General features: G+C 54.6%; 1 protein-coding gene across 1 annotated transcript; it reads right to left on the reverse strand.

Moving 5' to 3' along the window:
* Window positions 1-848: 848 nt before the first annotated feature.
* On the reverse strand, window positions 849-21,062 carry GPR179 (G protein-coupled receptor 179). Its single transcript, XM_003931199.3, has 11 exons — window positions 20,099-21,062; window positions 16,080-16,188; window positions 14,536-14,623; window positions 13,880-14,115; window positions 13,013-13,081; window positions 12,558-12,667; window positions 11,682-11,920; window positions 11,355-11,493; window positions 10,291-10,396; window positions 9,614-9,760; window positions 849-7,751 (listed from the first exon to the last, which is right to left on the reverse strand). Exons 1-11 carry the CDS (start codon window positions 20,890-20,892, stop codon window positions 2,688-2,690), a joined length of 7,101 nt encoding a protein of 2,366 aa, XP_003931248.3. The 5' UTR covers window positions 20,893-21,062; the 3' UTR covers window positions 849-2,687.

Below are 21,062 nucleotides of genomic sequence, written 5' to 3' on the forward strand. Positions count from 1 at the left end.
TAGTAAAGACAGGGTTTCACCATGTTGGCCAGGCTGGTCATGAACTCCCGACCTCAGGTGATCCACCTGCCTAGGCCTTCCAAAGTGCTGGGATTACAGGCGCAAGCCACCACTCCTGGCCTTTTAAGTGTTAACTATGGAAATATAGATATATATGCTTAGGGAAGAGACAGCCCTGCTGTCTCTCGTCAACCACTCTCATGCTACTTAGTTCCAACCCTTTTGGCTTAAAGTGTGTATTAGTTTGCAGCATTACTGCCCAAATGAGGTTTGGCCACATCCTATTTGCCTGAGTCCTGGCTTAACGGCAAAATGAGAAGGGACGTGCTTTGAGCAGGACCCACATCCAGGGAGGATGGAGGAAGGGGAAATAATCCTCACAGGGTAGGGAAGCAAAGAAACAAAAAAACACACACTTAGGAGGCAAATGATACATTGATTCCTTTAAATATGTAAAAACAGTACTTCAAATAAGCTGTTTCATCCCACTCCCCTGGATATCTCAGGGTTCTCTAGATAATCCTAAATAGCAGCTAAGCAGTAGCTGCCACCAGAGAGCCAGAGGATGAGTGCCATTTCCATTTCCCCTTTGGGATTAAATCCAGCTGAGCAAACGGGCCCCAGATGTGAGGGGCTGGCTAGAAGGACCAGGCACAGACCATCTGCAATGTCAGCACTGACCTGGGTGCTGGCAGAGCATTAGCCAGCTAACCCAAAGTTCCCAGACTGCAGTGTTAACAGCCTTCAGCTTTGGAACAGGCATTGTTCTTTCCTTATCTGTCTTCTGTTACTGTTTAGAAATGTTAAAAAAGATAATCATTATGAATAAGCTGGAGCCAACTGCAGTGTCAAGAAAAAGCTTTATTTCTGCCCCCCCTCCAACCCCCCCCCCAACATGGTTTATTTCACAGGAGTGGGTTTGGCAGTAACTTTGCTGTTTCCGGCTAGACCAGACTCAATGGGATTGTTTTGGGGTGCACAGCAAAATCCACATTAGCTCGGAAGCTGTAAGGCTAACTAGCCAGAGCCCAGGACACCACCACACTTCAGTTACTGCCCTAAAAGCCCAGAATAAGGGCCCTAAGTAAGGGAATGAGGACATCTGGTCCCCAAAGGAGAGTGGGTTACTCCATTCCTCTGTTCCCTTTTGGAAATGGAGTACTTCGTTACTCTGTGAAGTCCCAAACCACCCGGCATATTTACATGCAGACTAGATGTTGCAGCTCTTTTTCCTTTGAGTATTTGGTCTCCCTGTTTCGTCTTTTTCTCCCCATGAATGACCTCAACGTCTGTACTGTTAGAGGGTGTGACTTGCTGCCATCTTTAGTGCCCCCGTCCAGCTCTGCCATCTCTAGCTGCCACCTTCCCCTCCCCCACCTCCCTTTGCCAATCTTGGGACTTCTTTGTATGTTTTCTCCTTCGTCATTTCCCTCTGGTATTATCATCTAATCCCAGCACTTTGTAATCTAGTACTGCTTAAGCAAGGGTAGCCTGAACTGTTGAGCGAAGGGAGTTGAGCCAAGAGAGAGCTCCCTAAGAAAGAAGCTTTTGTCTTCACACAGTGCCCTTTTCCCGCCCTCAGGCTTCTAACCTGCCCCACTGCACGCCTTTTTCAGAGGGCAGAAGTGGAGTTCTGGCTGTATACAGGACTGCCTTTCTCAAGCTCCTCTGAAAGGAGATTGATGTGTCCTCTTGTTACTGAACAAGTGATTTGGGTGGGGGTAAGGGAGATTCTTGCATCAGAACCAGAGATTCCCCTTGACTCCAATTGCATTGACAAAAGAGAGGGGTCCTGTTGATGGCAGTGCTGAAAAGCTAGGGGGAGGCAAATGAGCCAGTGAGATGAGCTGGAGCAGGAAGAGGGGGAGGCCCCCTAAAAAGCTAGCAGGAGGCGTACACGGATGTCTGGAAGGAAGAGCTCCCTTGACTGTGGGGAGGACCTGGGGAAATTGCTTTCTTCCGTGTTCTCTGTCTCTGATGCGGCTTTGGATGCCAGGTGCTGAAATGGCTGTCCGTGCGCCTGATTGTTTCTGCTTCAGCAGTCAAGCAGGGCAGGTATGAGAAGCCATAAAGCAGAAACAGGAGATTCAAAGTCAAAATGACAGGGTCCTTAAGGCATTTCAGGCACCTATTTTGAGTCATTTTAGCTTTTCCTCCAATTCATCTTCAATTTAATGGCTCCTCAGCTTCCTATGGTGGACTTTATAGCCGCCTGTGGTCCACCGTCCCTATGTTGTCAACACCTTGTGTTGTTTAGTTTCTTCTTAAAAAAAAAATGCTCCATCGTAGACTTCAGAGAATTCAGGGTCTCCCCGTGAGAGAAGGTAGGCTGGCCACAGCTGACTTCCTTTCATCCCTAACACTGGCTTTGCGGTAAGTGTCCAGACTCGGGTGGTTTGTGTTGTGAGTACCGTAGATGGATGGAAGGAGTCCTTAGAAGCAGTGTCCAGTCCTTGTTTCCTCCAACAGGAAGAAAAATTAGAAGTAAAGACAGGGTGGGCCTTCCCATTGGGGTCCAAACTGTACCCTTGTCATACGGTTCGTCTTTGGGATGAGTTGACTTCTGGTCTCAAGGAGGGGAAGTGACCAAGCTTGTTTTTGATACAGCTCTTTGGGAACCCTTGGGCTTGGGAAGGGCCTTGGCTCCTGAAAGCTAGCTCTGTGTTTGACCTCACCTAAGAAGGCTGTTACTCCCAGTCCCAAGGATAGACCGTTGGAGGGGTGAATTCTTCACGCTCAGCTTCCAAAGCCATTTGGCCTGGGTCTTCAGTTAATGAGGAAGACTGAGCCTCGGCTTCCTGGAGACTTGGCTCTGGGGCTAAGCTGGTCCTTGACTCAAGCCCTGAAGATCCTTGTAGTTCTCCGACACCTTCTAGAGTGGAAGTACCGGCTGGCCTGCTTACCTTGGGGCAAAGGATTTTGCTTTCTGGAAGGAAGTGGTCCAGAGGCCCATGGACTAAAAGGCATAGTCGTTTTTCAGGAGCTGTGGGGAAAAATTCTGTCCGAGTTGCTGTTAAAGCCAGGAGGCCAGATTCCTCAGATGGGACTCCGGTTTCCTCCCCAGGACAGATGTCTGCCATGGTACCCTTTATTTTATTTCCTTCTGGATCTGTGATTTCCCATTGGCACAGCTCTGCCATCCTGCTCCCCACGCTGCCTGCTCCCTGAAGGCTGACTTTGAGTTGGTCGGGGTCCAGAGCACCTGACTGGAGCAAGAGCCGCCCTGAGCCTGTGCCTTCCCCAGGGCAGACTGCCTCCTGTTCTCTGGGCTTTGCTGCTGCTTTTGAGAAGTGTTCTTCAGTCCCTCCAGGGCCTGCCTTCTGAAGGAACATCTCTCCCTGCCCTTGTAATTCCTGTTCCAGTCCCCCTTCCTCTGCTGCTCCTCCACCTGCCTCCCAAGGGCAGATCTCTGCTTCCTTGGCGGAGGGAGCCTCTTCCACTTCCCACAGACACGCTTCCGCCACGCTGGTCTCCACACTGCCTGCTGCCTCAGAACTGCTGCTGTCAGAAGCATCTGGGGCTGGCTGTAGGGACAGTCCCCTGCCATCCTGACTCTCCCAGGGACACACAGCCTCCTCCTGCCTGAAGTCTGCCATCTCTGTCTTTTTCTGAACTGGCACACCTTTGGGTTCTGAATTTTCTGGGGCTCTGCCTTTCTCTTCTTGAGAGTCCCCTTTTCCATCCTGTCTTGACACCTCTTTGACAGGGATTCTTTCAGTCACTTCCCAGGGATAGGTCTCAGCCCTGGCACTGCTGTCAAGTTTACACACGCTTGCATCAGGAACATCCCATGGACCCACATCAACGGCTCTGCCCTCCGTGCTGACCGGTCTCTGGGAGCTGGCTTTAGGTTGGTCAGGGCACTGTCTGTCTGGGTAGGAGAAGGAACCTGCTGGGGCACTGCTCTCCCATGGACAGACAGATTGTAGCTCATTGCTTGTTTTTTCCCCATCTTCAGGAGTGGATTTTTCTGCGTTTGAAGCTGGAGCTTTTTCTTGGGTTAGATGTTCTGAGAAGGAGCCTGTCTTTGCGTCTTGTCTCAGATCCCCCTTCTCTGTTGCTTCCAAGGAATGTCCCTCTGCCACTTCACTACTCATGCTGGTGGGCAAGTCTGAGATCTTGGGGGCCTGAGCAGGGGATTCCCTCAAGTCCTGGCTCTCCCAAAGACAAATAGCTTCCTGTTCTTGACACAGTTTTGTCATCCCTTTTGATAGGTCTTCTCCCAGGGAAGTGAGTCCCCCCTTTTCTAGAGCTTTCTCCCTCTGCCCTGCTGATTCACTCCCTTTCTCTTCGTCCAATCCTTTCACAATAGTTCCTTCATTCAGCTCCCAGGGATAGATCTCAGCTTTTTCACTGGCAGCAGCTTCCTGCACTTCCCAGGGACAGACCTCAGCAGGCCTGCACCCCACATGGTCCAGTTCCTGCAACTCAGCTTTTGGTCCATCAGCATCCAGAGTATCTGAATGCTGAGAGGAGGCCCCTGGACCCACACTCCCCCAGGGACAAGCCACCTCCCACTCTGGGGTTGGCTTCTGTGGCTTCTCTGGAGCAGTAACAGCTGTCTCCCTGGGTGGAAGAACTGCAGAAGCCTTTACTGTATCATTTGGGGATTTCCTAATGTCCTTGACTCCCGCAGTGCTTTCCTCCCCTGCCCCAGCACCCACCTCCCAGGGACAGATTTCTGCCTTCCCAGCAGTCAGGATTTCCTCCACATCCAAAGGGCAAATGTTGGCAGCGTTGCTTCCTATGCTGCCTGACATCTGGAGAAGTGTTTGGGGTCTCTCTGTGTCTTGAGGACGTGGCTGTGGTGAGAAGCTGCCAAGGTCCATACTCTCCCAGGGACAGACTGCTTCCTGCTTTTGGATCTGCCCTGCAGGCTTTTCCCAAGCTGTGACAGCTTGTATTTCTGATTTTCCAGGCATTTTCTCCTTGTCCTTTTGAGATTCTCCTCCTCTTGGTGCCTGTGCTGATGTCCATTCCTCTCTTGTTCTTTCATTTACCTCCCAGGGACACATTTCTGCCTTGGCAGGTGTTGCTTCCTGTGCCTCTGGCCTGAGATCTTCCTGTGGACACACCTTCGTTGCTCTGCTTCCTCCATTGCATAGGAACTGGCCACCAGCTTTGGATGAGGAATTGTCTAGACATGGGCTGGAGTGCCCAGGGACCGTCCTCTCCCAGGGACACACCGACTCCTGCTGTTGACTTAATTTCTGCCCTGCTTTCATGGTTTGTTCCCCCATCTCTCCAAAGCTTCCTTTTCTGGAGGCTTTTTCCTTTTCTTGGAGAGATTCTCCACCTGTTCCCAGATTCAGTGTTTCCTGCCCCATCACCTTATCAGCCAGCTCCCAGGGACAGATCTCTGCTTTCCCGACAGCAGGAGCATCTCCTGCCTCCCAGGGACACACTTCAGCAATGCCACTGCCCAAACTCCCTGAACACTGTGAGCTTCCTGGGGTCTGAATTGAGACTGCTGAGGGGCCCCGGAAATCTGTACTCTCCCAAGGACAAAGAGACTCCAAGTCTCCACCCAGTTTCTGTTCTCTCCAAAAGGTTGCTTTCCTGGTTTTCTGCTTTTCCTGAGAGAGATCCTTTACTACCTCTTGAGCTGGTTTCCCACCCTCGCCTCTTTCACTTGCCTCCCAGGGACACAGCTCTGCCCTGGCGATGTCAGGTGTATGAGTGTCTGGGCCAGCAGCTTCCCCCGCAGGCTTCTCCACCTTCCTGACCTCCACACTGTCCCCCGCCTCAGATCTGTCTCTGATTCTGCCGGGGTCTTGAGGAGCTGACCCAGGGAACAGACCTCCATGATCGGCACTCTCCCAGGGACACACAGCTTCCTGCTCCCTCACCAGCCTCTCTGGTCTTTTCCTCATCGTGGCAGCCACATCGGTGGGCTCCGATTTTCCTGGGGCCCCCACCCTCTTTTCTTGGGAGTCACCTGGGTCTTGTCTTAGTGCCTTCAACTCAGGGGCTCCTTCACTCATCTCCCAGGGGCAGATTTCGGCCTTGCTACCACTGTCCAGCTGATGGGTTTCTAAATCAGTGATCTCCCAGGGGCATACCTCTGCCACCCTGTGGTCAGCACTACCAAGGGGCTGGAGGCCAGCTTTGGGCAGTTCCTGCCCCCTCACAGGGGCTCCTTTTGATTGCTCGACATTTTTGTCCCTAGAAACTTGCCTCAGCGTGGCAAGCCCTGTTTTAGCCGCTGTCTCAGCTTTCCGCTCCCCTAGACCCTGGGGCGTCCTCCCGTCTCTGTCCTCTTGTTCCCTGCTGCCCTCCCGTTGACAGACTTGGAGCATCCTGCTGGTGTGAGCGTTCTGTTGGTTCTGGAGAGACTCCTCGTCATCGCAGGGGGCAAGAGCGGCCTGCTTACTCACCGCCTTGGGCCGGCCTAGCCTGGGCGATCGGGAGGGTGCCCCCACACTCTCTCCCACAGCCCTGCCATTCTGCCCCTCAGGACTCTCGTCCACACTCCCCTTCTCTCTGTAGGTACTCCGGGAGCGGGTCAGAGCTCTAATTGCCAGCCCCAGGCTGTGCATGGAACCCTGCTGAACAGGGGCCTTGAGGCTGTGGGATTTCGGGAAGATCTTGGACCGGTCTTCTCCCACGTCGTTAGCTTCCCTCTGGAGGTGCGCGTCCTCAGTGTCCATCTCATTCTCCCCAGCCCTGCTTTTCTCTACTGCAACCGAGAGGGCCCTCCAGAGCCTGGCTCGAGCGGGGGCAGGGGAAGGGTGGCCTCGCTCTGGCCCTGAGGGGCCTTCCTGGGCCACATTTTCTTTCTTGACCGGCAGTTCTGCGTTCTCCCAGGGGCAGATGTAGGTGAGTAAGTTGGGGCTTTGGGGGGCTACTGGGACTGGTGCCAGGGCGGGGGCTGGGGTTGGAGCCAGAGCTGGCAGCAGAGCTGGAGCCAAGGTGGAGGTGGGAGAGAGCATCCTGGGCTCTCCCAGGCAGGCCCCAGACAGGGCCAAGATGGGGGTGGAGACCTGGTGCCGGATGGGTGGGTGAGGCAGCCTCCTCCCGGCCTCCTCGTGAAGCCTCCCAGAGGCGTGAGAGCTGTCCATGCTGCTGCTCTTGGCAGGGGAAGGTGGAGCTGACAGGGGAGGCCCTCGAGGCTGCTCCAGCCTCCGGGCCGATGGCCTCCGCACCAGGCTGGCCATGGCTGCCTCGGCTTTCTTCCGCTCCTCCCGCTCCTTTGCTTGCCGGTAGGTCTCCTCCAGGTAGGCCTGGCTGGCCATGAGCAAGGCCTTTTCCCTGGAGCCGGCCACGCTGAGCGACTTCTGCAGAGGGGCGGGCCGGGCTCTGGGGAGCCTCTCTCCCACTGTCAGGTTGTGGGCGCTGGCCGACCTGAAGCCCAGGGCAGGAGGCCCGTCCACCGCCTCCCGGCTCTCTGTCCGAGAGGCCTTCTTGGCCAGCTTCCTCCTCAGCAGTGAGTCAAGAAGAGGCGGGTCCTGCTCCCTGCGCTGGCCGTAGGTGCTGCGGGACTTGCGAGCCGGTGTCCCCTCGGGTTCCTGGAGGCTGGAGCTGAGAAGCCGGCGGCGGGAGGAGCCAGGCAGGCTGCCGCGGCCCGGGGAGCCCAAGTCCCGGGAGTGCCGCCTGGCCAGGGCCTCGGGGAATTCTGCCAGGTACCTGATGAAGGAGCGGCCCAGCCCCTGGCGTGAGCTGCCCCGCTTCTTGGGCAGGTGGGGGTTGTTCACAGCCATTTCCTTGGTCTTGTGGACCTCCAGCTGGGCATAGAGCTTCTTTAGCTCATTCTGCAGGGCGGCAGGAAGGAAAGCAGGCTGCAGGTGAGCTCCCTCCATTCCCTGGCTGGCTGGCCCTCCGCCCTTGCATAGACCATTTTCCCTGGGGGATCTCTTTCCATCAAGCTGTATCTCTTCCCTGCTTCTAAAACTCTCAGAATTCACCTCTTTGTTCACCCGTGAGATCAGTTGCCAACCTGAGTCCCAGCCGGACGCAGTCAGCTCAGAGGACTCAGGTGTACTACCTTCTCTGGGGCATTGTGGTCGGGTGGGAAGTCAGTAGCTTGGGGGACACTCAATATGCTGTGTGCCTGGAGGCTGTTTTCATGACCCCTCTGAGCCTCTGCATTTCCTGTAAAGCAGTGTTACCTGGGTGACCAGTGTTACCTTCCTTAAGAGCATTATATGAGATTGAGACTAGTTGGTACGAAATGTGGTGTTCAGGTGTAAATGATGGAACGGGACTTTAAAAGTCTTATGACCTGGGTTTCTCCCCAAAGCCAGACAGGGGCTGCAGATTGGCTTGTGTTCCAGAAAGTGGGGAGTTAGGGGTGGAGTTGCCGCTCCATACTCCCTGGGCCTTCAGCTGGATTGGGGTCTCAGGAGGCAGGACAGGCAGAGCTCAGAGGGTGAGGACACAAGGCGGAAATGGGCAGGGGCAGTTGGGATAAGGAAGGACTCGGGAGATGTAAGGACTCGCTTTGTGAGCCTGCAGACAAGTGAGGTGTGGAGGGAACCCCAGTAGAGGTGGAGGAGATGGAGAGAATGGCTTCTCACGATGGTTCCTAGACCCTGGATTGTATAAAACAATGGGCTTAGACTCAGCTCTCCTTGTATGTTACCCACTGAGCCTCTTATTAGGGTTCTGGTGACTATAATGATATCCTTGAGCACAGAAACGAGAATAAACATGCTCTTCCAGTGTAGACCCAGGAAGAACTTCCTCTCTCTAAGACCTGTCAGGTCCAGGGAAAGGGGATCCTGGTGGCTATTCACCGCCTGATCCACCGAACCCCACAGATGGCCCTAGGGCATGCGTCCCCCTGAGGCCATTTATCCGGTCCCCCACCACACTTCAGGAAGGGGCACCTCTTTCATTGGTGGTCAGTGAGAGGAGCACAGTACGTGGCGGCCCTCCAGCGGTCTGAGGGACAGTGAACTGGCCCCCTGTGTAAAAAGTTTGGGGACGCCTGCCCTAGGGTCACCAACCATCCTGCTTTGCTAGGGGCTAAGGTTTTTTTTTTTTTTTGAGACAGAGTTGTGCTCTGTCCCCCAGGCGGGAGTGCAGTGGCACGATCTCAGCTTGCTGCAGCCTTGACTTACGAGGCTCCAGTGATCCTCCTCCCACCTCGGCCTCCTGAGTAGGTGGGACCACAGACACGCACCACCACATCCAGTTAATTGTTGTATTTTTAGTAGAGATGGGATTTCGTCATGTTGGCCAGGCTGGTCTTAAACTCCTGGCCTCAAGAGATCCACCTGTCTCAGCCTCCCAAAGTGTTGGGGTTACAAGCATGAGCCACCATGCCCAGCCAGCTGAGGGGTTTCTTAGTCTGCCCCCTACTTGATGCTCCTGCTGAGTAAGAGTGGAGGACATGGGGTCTCCACTCTTGGACCTGCCGCTAGCTTGCCACATGGCCTGGGCTTCTGGAATCTGGTTCTGGGACTTTGGGGTTTTCCCACTTGGGTGTGTGTGGCCTCCTTTGCATAGAGTCAGGGGAATCAGTTTCGGGCAGTGGTGGAGAAGGGAGAGAGCAGGTCTTGGAGGGAAGAGGACTCGCAGTGGCACACCGCCCAGGTGGCAGGTCCCAGTGCTCCCTCTGCTCTGTTCCTAAAAGCTAGCATTAAAAGGAGGCAGGGAGGGTGACACATACCCGAATGTCTCCAGGGTCCAGGCTGCGCTCACTCCAGGCTGAGGCGATGCTGCTGCCGAAGTAGGAGCCTGAGTGCTGCAGTTCCAGCTCATCCTCGTACACCTCATCCACCATCTCCTCCCGAGGAGGAGCCCCCAGCTTCCAGAACTGGCAGGGGCGCATGTGAGTGGGAATAAGACTCACCCTGGTTCCCTGTCCACTCCTACTCTCACCTGCCCTGGGGAATGTGTCTTTACTTGGTGACGCTTCACCCCTTCTCTGATTTGGAATTCTAGGGGTCTTTAGAGTTTTACTCCCATCATCCTCCCTGACTGTAGCTCAGAGAGCAGGGTGGTTTCAAGCCCCCGACACTGCAATTCCTAGCCTGGTCCTTCAGCTCCCCCACCTCTCCCTGTGTACCTGCTTCTGAGTAGATTACCAGAGTGTGCCAACCTTCCAGGTGCAGGAGAGAGCCTCTCCAGCTCTAGTTCTTCTTTCCCTTGCCCAGGAACCGGAAGCAGAGAGCATCCCCACCCAAGTGGGCACCTAGCTTAGGGCCCCCCGGCACTCTGCTCACTCACCCAGGACCTCTGTCGTCCTCACCCTGGCCTGCAGAGGGCGCTGCGGGACAACAGAGCCACAGCACCCCTGACAGAGGGGCTGGGGTCTGCCTCACAGGCAGGAGGGGAAGGCCTCACCTTAGGGATGAAGATCAAAGCCAGCGTGGCCGTGACTGTGCTGTGGGTATGGAAGAAGAAGAGGAGGAGGGTCCAGTCCGGGTGCAGGGAGGGAACCAGCACAAACCTGGGGGCGGGATGGGGGATCATTACTGCAGGCGGGAGTGGCCTCTGCCGCTTCACCTTCTCACTAGCGTTTCACCCCAGCCCCAGCCCTGATCCCCTTAGGACAAGGAGGCGTTCTGCCCTCTCCTGTCCTCTCCAGGATTTAGGTCCCACCTCAATCCTGTTAACCCCCACCTCCAAGAAGCCTTCCCAGACTACTCCAGCTCACTTTCCTTTGGCTGTGTATATACAACACAGACGTGTGCTTCAGACTCTTAGGCCCACTCTGTGGGTTAACTCTGTCTCCACCACAGGGCCTGGTCCTTACTGACACACAGCAGCCTGCTGCTCTTATGGCTGAGGAGTGAGGGCAGAATGCAGGGAGGACTGAGCAAGTGTGGGAAGGAGTATGTTAAGTGCTGGAGAGGTGCTTGGGAGGGGTAAGGAGTTAGGAGAAAGGTACTTGTCTTCCTCTTGTGTGTCGGGGGCCTCCTCACCTGGGCCAGGCCTGGAGTACAGTACAGTATGGACATCTGGGCGGTAGGGAGAGAGCTAGAAGTGGGGGCCTTCCTCACCATGCTGAGGCATAGCAGTGTCACCAGGATGGCGTGGGATGGGACAGGTGAGGAGTGGTGTTAAGAGTGGAAGGGGGCCAGCCATGGTGACCCACACCTGTAATCTCAGCACTTTGGGAGGCCGGGGTGGGCAGATCACAAGGTCAGGAGTTCGAGACCAGCCTGACCAACATGGTGAAACCCCGTCGCTACTAAAAATGCAAAAATTAGCTGGGCGTGGTGGCAGGTGCCTGTAGTCCCAACTACTGGGGAGACTGAGGCAAGAGAATCGCTTGAAACTGTGAGGCGGAGGTTGCAGTGAGCCAAGATGGCCCCAAAGCACTCCATCCTGGGCTACGGAGAGAGACTCCATCTCAAAATATAAGAATGGAAGGGGCTGTGGTTGGTAGGCGGGTCGGTCCTCACCTGGCCGTGTGGAAGGCAGCGGAAAGCAGCAGCTCGTTGTGCAGGGCGATGCCCATGTAGCGCGGCTCGTGGAAGGTGGAGAGCACAGCCCGCGTGGCATAGCACAGGAAGCTGCCCCAGCACAGCAGCAGCAGCTCAGCTGCGAGGAGGCGGGAGGGAGAGAGTCGGCGCCGCCTCAGCACCACGCCACCCCTTTCTCTGAAGCATGTGCTACGGGTAGCCTGGGCCGGGGGTCTGGGGACAAGGCAGGAGAACCAGAACAAGAGGACCCTGGGAGGCTGAGAGTCAGGGACAAGCATGAGGCCAGGCTCAGCAGAAGCAGCTCACCCACAACCATGATGTAGTCCCAGCGGTCGTGGTGACAGAGGTAGAAGTGGCGGCCAGTGGGAGTGTGGCCTCGGATCACCAGAGGCGCGTGCTGGATGCCTCGCTCCAGGGCGCCTACGGTCCACACAACCAGGAAGCCCAGCACAGGTAGCAGGAGCAGCCCCAGGCGCCGCAGCAGCCGCCCGCTGCTCAGAAGGGTGCTCCGCTGGGCCGTTCGAGACAGAAACAGCTGCAGCACTCTGTGAGGGTTAGGATACATAGGGTTGGTCTTGCATGGTGGCTCACGCTTGTAATCCCAGCACTTTGGGAGGCCGAGGGGAGCGAATCACGAGGTCAGGAGTTCCAGACCAACCTGGCCAACACAGTCAAACCCCGTCTCTACTAAAAATACAAAAATTAGCTGGGTGTGGTGGCCTGTAATCCCAGCTACTTGGGAGGCTGAGGCGGGAGAATCCTTGAACACGGGAGAATCCTTGAACTGGGGAGGCAGAGGTTGCAGTGAGCAGAGATCGCACCACTGCACTCCAGCCTGGATGACAGAGCTAGACTCTGCCTCAAAAAAAGGAAAAAAAGGAATATACAGGGTAGATTGCAGGAACCTGGGAGGACCACGGAGAGGGAGCCAGTGCCCTGGCTTCTGTCCATTGCTGCCCTCCCCTCCACACAGGCACTTGTCCTTCCATCCTTTTCATGGTTTGTGCCTCTTGCTACCCGCCCAAAAGTTACGTGGAGGAGAAGGCTATGGTGATGGGGGTTGTACTTGGGGGCACAGGGGAGTGGGGCTGGCAAGGGTCTGGCTTTGAAAAACGGCATTCCATGAGTGAGCTGGGGTGGTCCGGGATGAGCAGCATGAGAGCAGTCTGCCCCAGGCCATACCTGTAAAGCTTGAGTATGATGGTGCCGTAGACGATTGCAAAACCCAGCAGCCGCACCCAGCGAAGAGCGATGCAGCGGAATACACTGGGCTTGAAGTATAGGATGAAGACCTGGTGGGGAGGGGCAAAAGTCTCTGCTCTCCACGGTGCTTCTGCTGTGGGCAAGGCCCATGCTAAGCTCATTGTGGATCCTCCCAACAACCCTGAAATAGAGGCATCACCACCTTCATTCTGCAGAGGAGCTGCTGAAATGTTAAAGAGGTTAGGTAACTTGCCCAAGTCACAGAGCTGTTTTAAGCCTGGGGCTCCAGAACTCATAGACCAGCTTGCCATTTGTGGGTATGAGTAGGAGAAATCTGAGGTCTCTGAATCCCCTCGAAAGGGCAGAGAAGAGGAAGGGTTCTGGGGCTATAGGGGATGCTGGAAGGTAGGGCCAGCCTCTGGCCACAGACTCACAGGAAAGTAAAGCAGCAGGAATCCGAAAAGGACAGTTTCCAGCAGAACCACTCCAGATGCCCAGATCCTCTGTGAAGCAAGGAGAGAGGCATGTGAGCGGAGCCTGGACGATGGTGCCGGAGGCTCTCGGGCCCTGAGCTAAGGCTTCACCCTGTAACACTGGCTCTGCCCTCTCTGCCCACAGTCACACCCCCACTGTCACCACAGGCTCAGCTCCACTGGCACTAAACCTGGCTAAGGCTGAGGTTTCACATCATTCCCACCCACATCCCTGTGTTCTCCCGTTCCCGCTCAGGGCCTTGCTGCAGACCTTGGCTCAAATCAGAGGCTGCTGAAGCTGGAAGGGATCTCATGTGTTCCTCAAGCACTGGGTCAGGCTGCTCCCTTGCCTAGAATCAGGTACCCCTTCTGGGCCCAGTAAGTGTCCAGTTAATCTTCAAGCCTGGCTCATGTCATATCCAGAATGTCTTTCCCATGCCATCTAAGGCAGGATGACTTTCTGTGAGCTCCCACAGCAACAGACAGGCACCTCCATCTTTGCCCGTCTCACTGTACTGTCATTTTCTTTACATGTCTGCTTTCTCCATTAAACTGGGAGCTCTGTGCGGGCCCAGATCACTTCCTCTCAAGCCTAGGCAGTGTTTTGCTTAGAGTAGATATTCAACTAGCATTTATGAATCAAGTTCAATGCTCTTATTTTACAGATGAGGAAGCAAGTCCAAGGTGGAGAAATCGCTTGCATAATGCTGCATAGTGAGTTAGAATCAAGATTAGAACCCATTTCTTCTAAATTCTGGTCTTAGGTAGTCTCAGGTCTCCAGCTGAGACGGGTTGACTCGTGTGCATGAGGTGTGGGGCCTTCCTTGCCTTGTTCCGGCGGCAGCGGTAGGAGACCAGCATGCTCAGGAAGATGGCCAGCATGCAGCAGGCCTGGCAGGCCAGCACAGTGGCCCGCAGCGCCGCGGCCTCTTCCACCAGGCACGGTGTGGCATCCATGCAGCTGCTGCAGCCCTCAGGACATGGCAGGCACCGCAGCAGCCTCCCAGATCTGCCTTCGGGGGACCCGAATTGCCCGGTACTCTGGAAGGCACTGCCCTCTAACCCTATAAAGAACAAGATGGGTGCAGGGAGAGCGACCCAGCTAGAGCCTCCTGACATCCCAGCTGGTTCTCCTGATAGTTACCGCAGACCTCTCCCTGTTCTCCTGTGATCTAGGGCTCCAGGGACAAGTGGGAATGGGTGCTTCCTTGGGAAGGCAGAGTACCAGGAAGAGGTGATGCCAAGCTAGGGCTCCTTGGGAGGCCAACTTGCATCACATCTGCATGTTATGGGCTCACACTCAGAAGGTGCAGACACCCCCACACTGCACCCTGCTTGCCTCTCCTGCTTCTCTCAACCTTCTGCTCTTGCCCCACAAGTTTCCTCCCAGGGTCTTACCCCCACCTGCCTTTCTTCCTGAGATGTGCCCTCCTGTCCAGCCTCTCCTGTAAAACGCATGCCCAGCCCTAATCACACTTACATACCCCCAGAGCGGCTTGCCCCGTAGAATCCAGGTCGGCAGCGGCAGAGGTAGCGGCCAAGAACAAAGCCCTGACTCTCCAGGGGGACACACTGTGGGGATGACAAACACAATATGTGTTTATGTGGGGCTTTTCCCTGAGAGAGATGGAGGGTCCATCTACCTTCCTATCCATGGGACTTGAGTACACACTAGGGAATCCCTCTGGAAGTGCTCTCTAGTCCTTGCAAAGTCTTCCCTCTGTAGAAACTGTACCCTACCCTACCTCTGCTGTTGCCTCTCTTCCCAAAGAGACCCTGAGCAAAGAACATGGTGAGAAATCACCCTTTTGTTCAGACTGGCAGAGACAGGAGCCTCATAGGACCCATTTCCTAGTGCCCAGCTCTCGCTAGGGCAAGATACGAGTGGAGGTGGAAGCAGGGAAGGCTCTGAGCCCAGCCACACCTTGTGTGCCTACATCCTGCTTCAAAGGGTCCCCACCAGCTTCTCTCCTTGGCACATAAATGGACTGGAAAGGCCCCCACGGAGGAGCAGCTTCTTTCATCAGGGGCCATCTGGCTTTGGCACAGGGCTGTTTTTCCCAGCCTTAATGCCAGGCTAATGCCAGCCTGGTGGGATGCCAAGGCCAGCCTTTATTCCACCTCCTCCCATTGATGTTTGCCCAGCAGGGGCCAGAGTAGACCTCAGAGCCAGGCCAGGAATATGAGCAAATGAGGTCAGTTCTATTGCGGGGAATGGCTAGGAACAGACATCAGTGGCTCAAAGGAAGGGGTTAACCTTAGAAGAGTCTATATCCAGCCCCTGACCTCACCTAGAAGGGTTAGTGTGTGGTGCTTGTGAAGCTGTGGCCCAACTTCCCCTCATTCCTGGACCACCAGACTGCACTCTGTTGCTGCCACAGTCTGCACAATTAAACAAACATGCACCCAGAGAAGCGAATGTGTCTGGGTTAAACAGTGAACTGGATGGTGGGAGTCCTTTTATATCCCTCCACCTCTGGCTGCAGACATGTGTGCCCTGAAGAGCAGTAGGACCACCTGTGCACACAGAACAATATGCCTGCCAGCCCCAGCAGGCCACAGGACTTGCCCTGGCTTCAGTTCAGCTTAGGAACAAGTGTGCAGTCATTGTAACCACGGAGCGGATGAGTTCACTGGCCTCCCAGTTTCCCAGTGCTGGGCCTGCATGATTACCAACCAGCGCTCTCTGTCACTGTGAGTCACCTGCACCCAGAGCTTTGAATCCACCTGCATCTGGCCCAGGTCCCATAGCAGTCACTGGTCCCAGGCCTCTTTGAGCTCCTTTGTTGGTTAGATTCCTCCCACACCCCAACCAGCAATTCCATTTATTTCATCAAAATGGAATATCCTTTTGTAGAGAGACCAATGGAGCACCGTTTGTGGGCCAAGAGGAGCCCAGAGCTGTGTTACATGGAGAGTGTGGTTCCGGGAAGGAAAGGAGATACATAATGGAGGCTCAGGGAGGAGCCCTGGGGAGGGATCCTGGAGCACTGAGTTGTAGTGTCCCCCGCATCCTCCTCATCCTTACCTGGGTGCTGTTGAGATCACACAGGTGTGTGCTGGAGTACCAGCCTGGGCCACTTGCACACTGATTGACGTCCACGCTCTGGAGATCTATGGCCATCTGCACCTGCCCCCTACGGCAGTGAATCAGCAGTTAGGGGCACAGTGATGGATGCCAAAGTGGACATGTGTCCCTGGGCATTGTTGGGGCCCAGAAAACGATACTCCAAATTATGGCACTTTGGCATGCTGAGGACTTTGAACTGAAGGAGATGAGAAGGGCTCAGAAGTAAGGTCTCTCTGACCTTCTCCTGCCCTCTTATCTCCCACCCTTTCTTCTCCCCACTGAAGTGAGTTCTAGAAACCAGAATTCCCCTTCCCTAAGGCAGGTCATAGAAACTAGAATCTCCCTCCCCTAGAGCAAGACATAAAACCAAAAAGCATTATTCTCATCTTCCCCTGCCTTTCTGTGTAGGGGCTGGTCATAAAGAAATTCTCTGGCCTGCCTTGACTGGTAGTAAGTAGGTCATATGACCCTCATTCCAGAGGGATCCTGCCCTCTACCTGGGAGGAAGGATGCTACACAGGCCGAGAGGAAGCTGAACAGAGAGGGCCTGGCTGAGTTTCCACACTTGGTATGCCACCATTAGTTCATAGCCTCTTTTGTCCAATCACATTTCTACAGGGCTGACCATTCTTCACTGAAGCTAAGCATAACAATTAACAGTTTTCCCTGAGTCTATCTTTTTTTTTTTTTTTTTTTTTGAGATGGAGTTTAGCTCTTGTTACCCAGGCTGGAGTGCAATGGCGCGATCTCGGCTCACCGCAACCTCTGCCTCCTGGGTTCAGGCAATTCTCCTGCCTCAGCCTCCTGAGTAGCTGGGATTACAGGCACACGCCACCATGCCCAGCTAATTTTTTGTATTTTTAGTAGAGACGCGGTTTCACCATGTTGACCAGGATGGTCTCGATCTCTCGACCTCGTGATCCACCCGCCTCAGCCTCCCAAAGTGCTGGGATTACAGGCTTGAGTCACCGCACCCGGCCAGAGTCTATCTTTTCTGTCTTTCTTTTTTTTTTTTTTTTTTTTTGAGACGGAGTTTCGCTCTTGTTACCCAGGCTGGAGTGCAATGGCACGATCTCGGCTCACCGCAACCTCTACCTCCTGGGTTCAGGCAATTCTCCTGCCTCAGCCTCCTGAGTAGCTGGGATTATAGGCACGCGCCACCATGCCCAGCTAATTTTTTTTTTTTTGTATTTTTAGTAGAGACGGGGTTTCACCATGTTGACCAGGTTGGTCTCGATCTCTCGACCTTGTGATCCACCCGCCTTGGCCTCCCAAAGTGCTGGGATTACAGGCTTCAGCCACCGCGCCCGGCTCTGTCTTTCTTTTTTCTTAGACACGGTCTTGCTCTGTTGCCCAGGTTGGAGTGCAGTTGTATGATCATAACTCAAGTGATCCTCTCACCTCATGTGACCACAGGCATGTGTCACCATGCCTGGCTAGTTTTAAAAAATTATTTTTAGGCCGGGCGCGGTGGCTCAAGCCTGTAATCCCAGCACTTTGGGAGGCCGAGGCGGGTGGATCACGAGGTCGAGAGATCAAGACCATCCTGGTCAACATGGTGAAACCCCGTCTCTACTAAAAATACAAAAAATTAGCTGGGCATGGTGGGGCGTGCCTATAATCCCAGCTACTCGGGAGGCTGAGGCAGGAGAATTGCCTGAACCCAGGAGGCGGAGGTTGCGGTGAGCCGAGATCGCGCCATTGCACTCCAGCCTGGGTAACAAGAGCGAAACTCCGTCTCAAAAAAAAAAAAAAAAAATTATTTTTAGTGGAGACAAGGTCTGGTTATATTGCTCAGGCTGGTCTTGAACTTCTGGGCTCAAGCCACCTTCCTGCCTGGGCTCCCAAAGTGCTAGGATTATATATGTAAGTCACTGAGCCTCTGCCACTAGGTCTTCATTTCTGAAGGCTCCTGTGTCATGTAAAACTCTGATTAAATAGGCGGGGTGCAGTGGATTATGCCTGTAATCCTAGCACTCTGGGAGGTCGAAGCGGGTAGATCACCTGAGACCAGGAGTTCGAGAACAGCCTGGACACGTGGAGAAACCCTGTCTCTACTAAAAATACAAAAATTAGCCAGGTGTGGTGGCAGGCGTCTGTAATCCCAGCTACTCAGGAGGCTGAGGCAGGAGAATCACTTGAACTCAGGAGGCAGAGGTTGCAATAAGCCGAGATTGCACCACTGCACTCCAGGCTGGGCTACAGAGTGAGACTCTGTCTCAAAAAACAAAAACTTTTGATTAAATAAATTTGTTATGCCTTTTCTCTTGTCAATCTGTCTTTCGTTATAGAGTGTTGTGACCCTTATGATGAGTGAGGAAAGGGATAGGGATCACACTTTTCTGCCCCTACAGGCACTGGATTTGGGGACAATGCAGTCTTTGCAAACTTTAGCCCAGTGCCTGTGGTGTGTGTGAAGAGCATGCATGCACTCCGTTTCTCCAGTGTCATGCATGCTCACTGTCTCTGTGGACAACAGTCTCTTTCCTACTAGGTTGTTCTCTCCAGCCCTCGGCTTTTTGACATCCTATCATTTCCTGGTTTCTATCAAGGAGTAGAGGGAGGGCGCATGTCAAGACATGGCAGGAGCCAGGGCCCTGATGATCCTCTGAAGGGGATTTTCACACTTCCTCATGTATGTACACACACACACAAACAGAGATCAGCTCAGCTACACAAACAGAGAACCAGCTTCTCTCTCTGCCCAAGCCAGGTCTGAATTGATCACAGGAAAGGAGATATGAAATGGAGGAGCCCTGACTTGGACCAGCAGCTCCCCAGCCTCTGCTCTGGGCTGAGCTGGCAAGAAGCCAGGCTGCCTGCTGGCAGGAGGGGAACCCTGCTGGGAACAATGAATGGGGGCACGGAGCTGGAGAAGGAGTGTTGATTGTTGAATGCCCTGCCATCCCAGGCTCAGTTGCTGCTCCCTTCCCAATAGGACCCTCAATTCTTCTTTTCTGTGGTTGAGGGAGGAGGTCAGTTACTGGAAGAGAATCACAACCTTCTGCATCATCAAGACAGGCAGGACAGTGGGGCCTGCTCGGTGTAAGGAGATGGCCCTGGGGACTCACTCAGCCAGCTCCTTGGCAGAAAGAGCATTGATTCCAAGCCCCCTCAAGAGTTTTCCTTCAGCCAGGTGCGGTGGCTCATGCCTGTAATCCCAACACTTTGGGAGGCTGAGGTGGGAGGATCACCTGAGGTCAGGAGTTTGAGACCAGCCTGGCCAACATGATGAAACCCCGTCTTTACTAAAAATACAAAAATTAGCTGGGCTTGGTGGTATGCACCTGTAATGCCAGCTACTCGGGATGCTGAGGCAGGAGAATCATTTGAACCTGGGAGGCAGAGGCTGCAGTGAGCCGAGATTGTACCACTGCACTCCAGCCAGGGCAACAGAGTGAGACTCCGTCTCAAAAAAATGTTTTCCTTCTCCTGGAAAGCCTCCTTTTACAGATCTCAATAGCTAGAGAGCAGCAGGTTGAACTCCCGAAGTGCCCGCCCGGCTCTCCTCTGACAAGCCTGGTGCATGGATTGTCACTGTCATCCGCACCAAGACCTCTCCTGCCTCTTGCATTCACTCCTCAGGCCTGGGGACCAAGATCTCTGCCTGTCTCTACTGACACATCTCTACATATGTGTGTATACCTGGATATAGATGTATGCTGCATATGTATACCTATTTGTATATGCACAGGCTCACAGACATTCCTGCATGTGGTCGAGCACATAAACCCAGATAAATATGACTTAAATGGGTTGATTCACACACACGTACACTCACACCTGTATGTGTTAACAGATAGTTAGATTCCCAGAGCCAACTGCTGGTACACATAGCTGAGTGCAAATATCCATATCTGTGTGCCCCCCAGGCATACACATGTTCATGCCAATTGGCCCATGCGCAGCTGAGGGGACCTGTGCTTCCTTCCCCTACAGGCCCACACACGCATCCAATCCTGCACAAACCCACTTACCTGACCTCTGGGCTGAGGTCTGGCTTGAGTCCATAGAAGGTGGCAGAGAGTGTGATCAGCCAGCCAGGTCGGAGCCGTCCCTCCTGGCATTCCAGGAAAGGAGGAGACAGCCTCACCTGCTGCGTGTCCCCCACATAGCCATCTGCCTGCGGCCACTTGGGGCTGCCAAGGCTCCCTAGGTCATTGGTCAACACCCGCTTCTTCAGGGTCGGGGTGTCCAGGTCCCCAGGTGGGTTCTCCTCCTGTACCCAGTTCCTAGACAAGTCCTGAAGGATGGTTTCCTCCCCAGTCCGGGTGGCCTGCAGGGCCAGCTGTAGATGGCTGGCCCCTGGTGGAGAGTTAAAGGTCAGCAAAACCCTGTATGCTCTTGGGTCCCCCTCAGCCACGCTGCGGACCAGTGCCTGGTACCACTCCACATCCTCCTCCACACTGGACTCACGGATGTCGTTGGCTTGCAGCAACATGTTGAGAAAATTGGCGGCCTGGGCAAGAGTGCCCGCTGCCCCCTGTAGGGTTGGGGGGAGCCCTGGCATGGCTCCTGCCCCACGCGCTTCATAGCCCTCACTGCAATTCACCTGCGACAGCTGCTGGGCATCTCCAGAGTAAAGATAAGCGAGGGCGGCCTCGGCTCCCTCTGGGGGCACCTGCATGGGCACAGATCCTGGCTCAACTTGGGAAGACAGAGGGGGCAGAGAGCGGAGGGGCCGTGGACCCCCCAGAGCCCAGCCACAGATGAAATAGCAGCCTAGCAGCCCCCACACAGGAGGCGGCATGACTGCTCCCCTGGTGCCCATCCTTGGGGCAGCTCTCAGGACTCTGGGGTCCAGGCTCAGGACAGCTCAGGCAAAGGCTGCAGGCTGGGGGCTGTCTGCCTCCACACTTCCTATCCTGGTGTTCTCTCTTTCTGGCTCCCTCTCCGTCTCCTGCTGGTGCCTGGTGCCAGCTCATCTGCTTTTTTCTTCTC

This window comes from Saimiri boliviensis, chromosome 17, assembly GCF_048565385.1.
Source record: "Saimiri boliviensis isolate mSaiBol1 chromosome 17, mSaiBol1.pri, whole genome shotgun sequence".
In the NCBI taxonomy this organism is placed as follows: Eukaryota; Metazoa; Chordata; class Mammalia; order Primates; family Cebidae; genus Saimiri; species Saimiri boliviensis.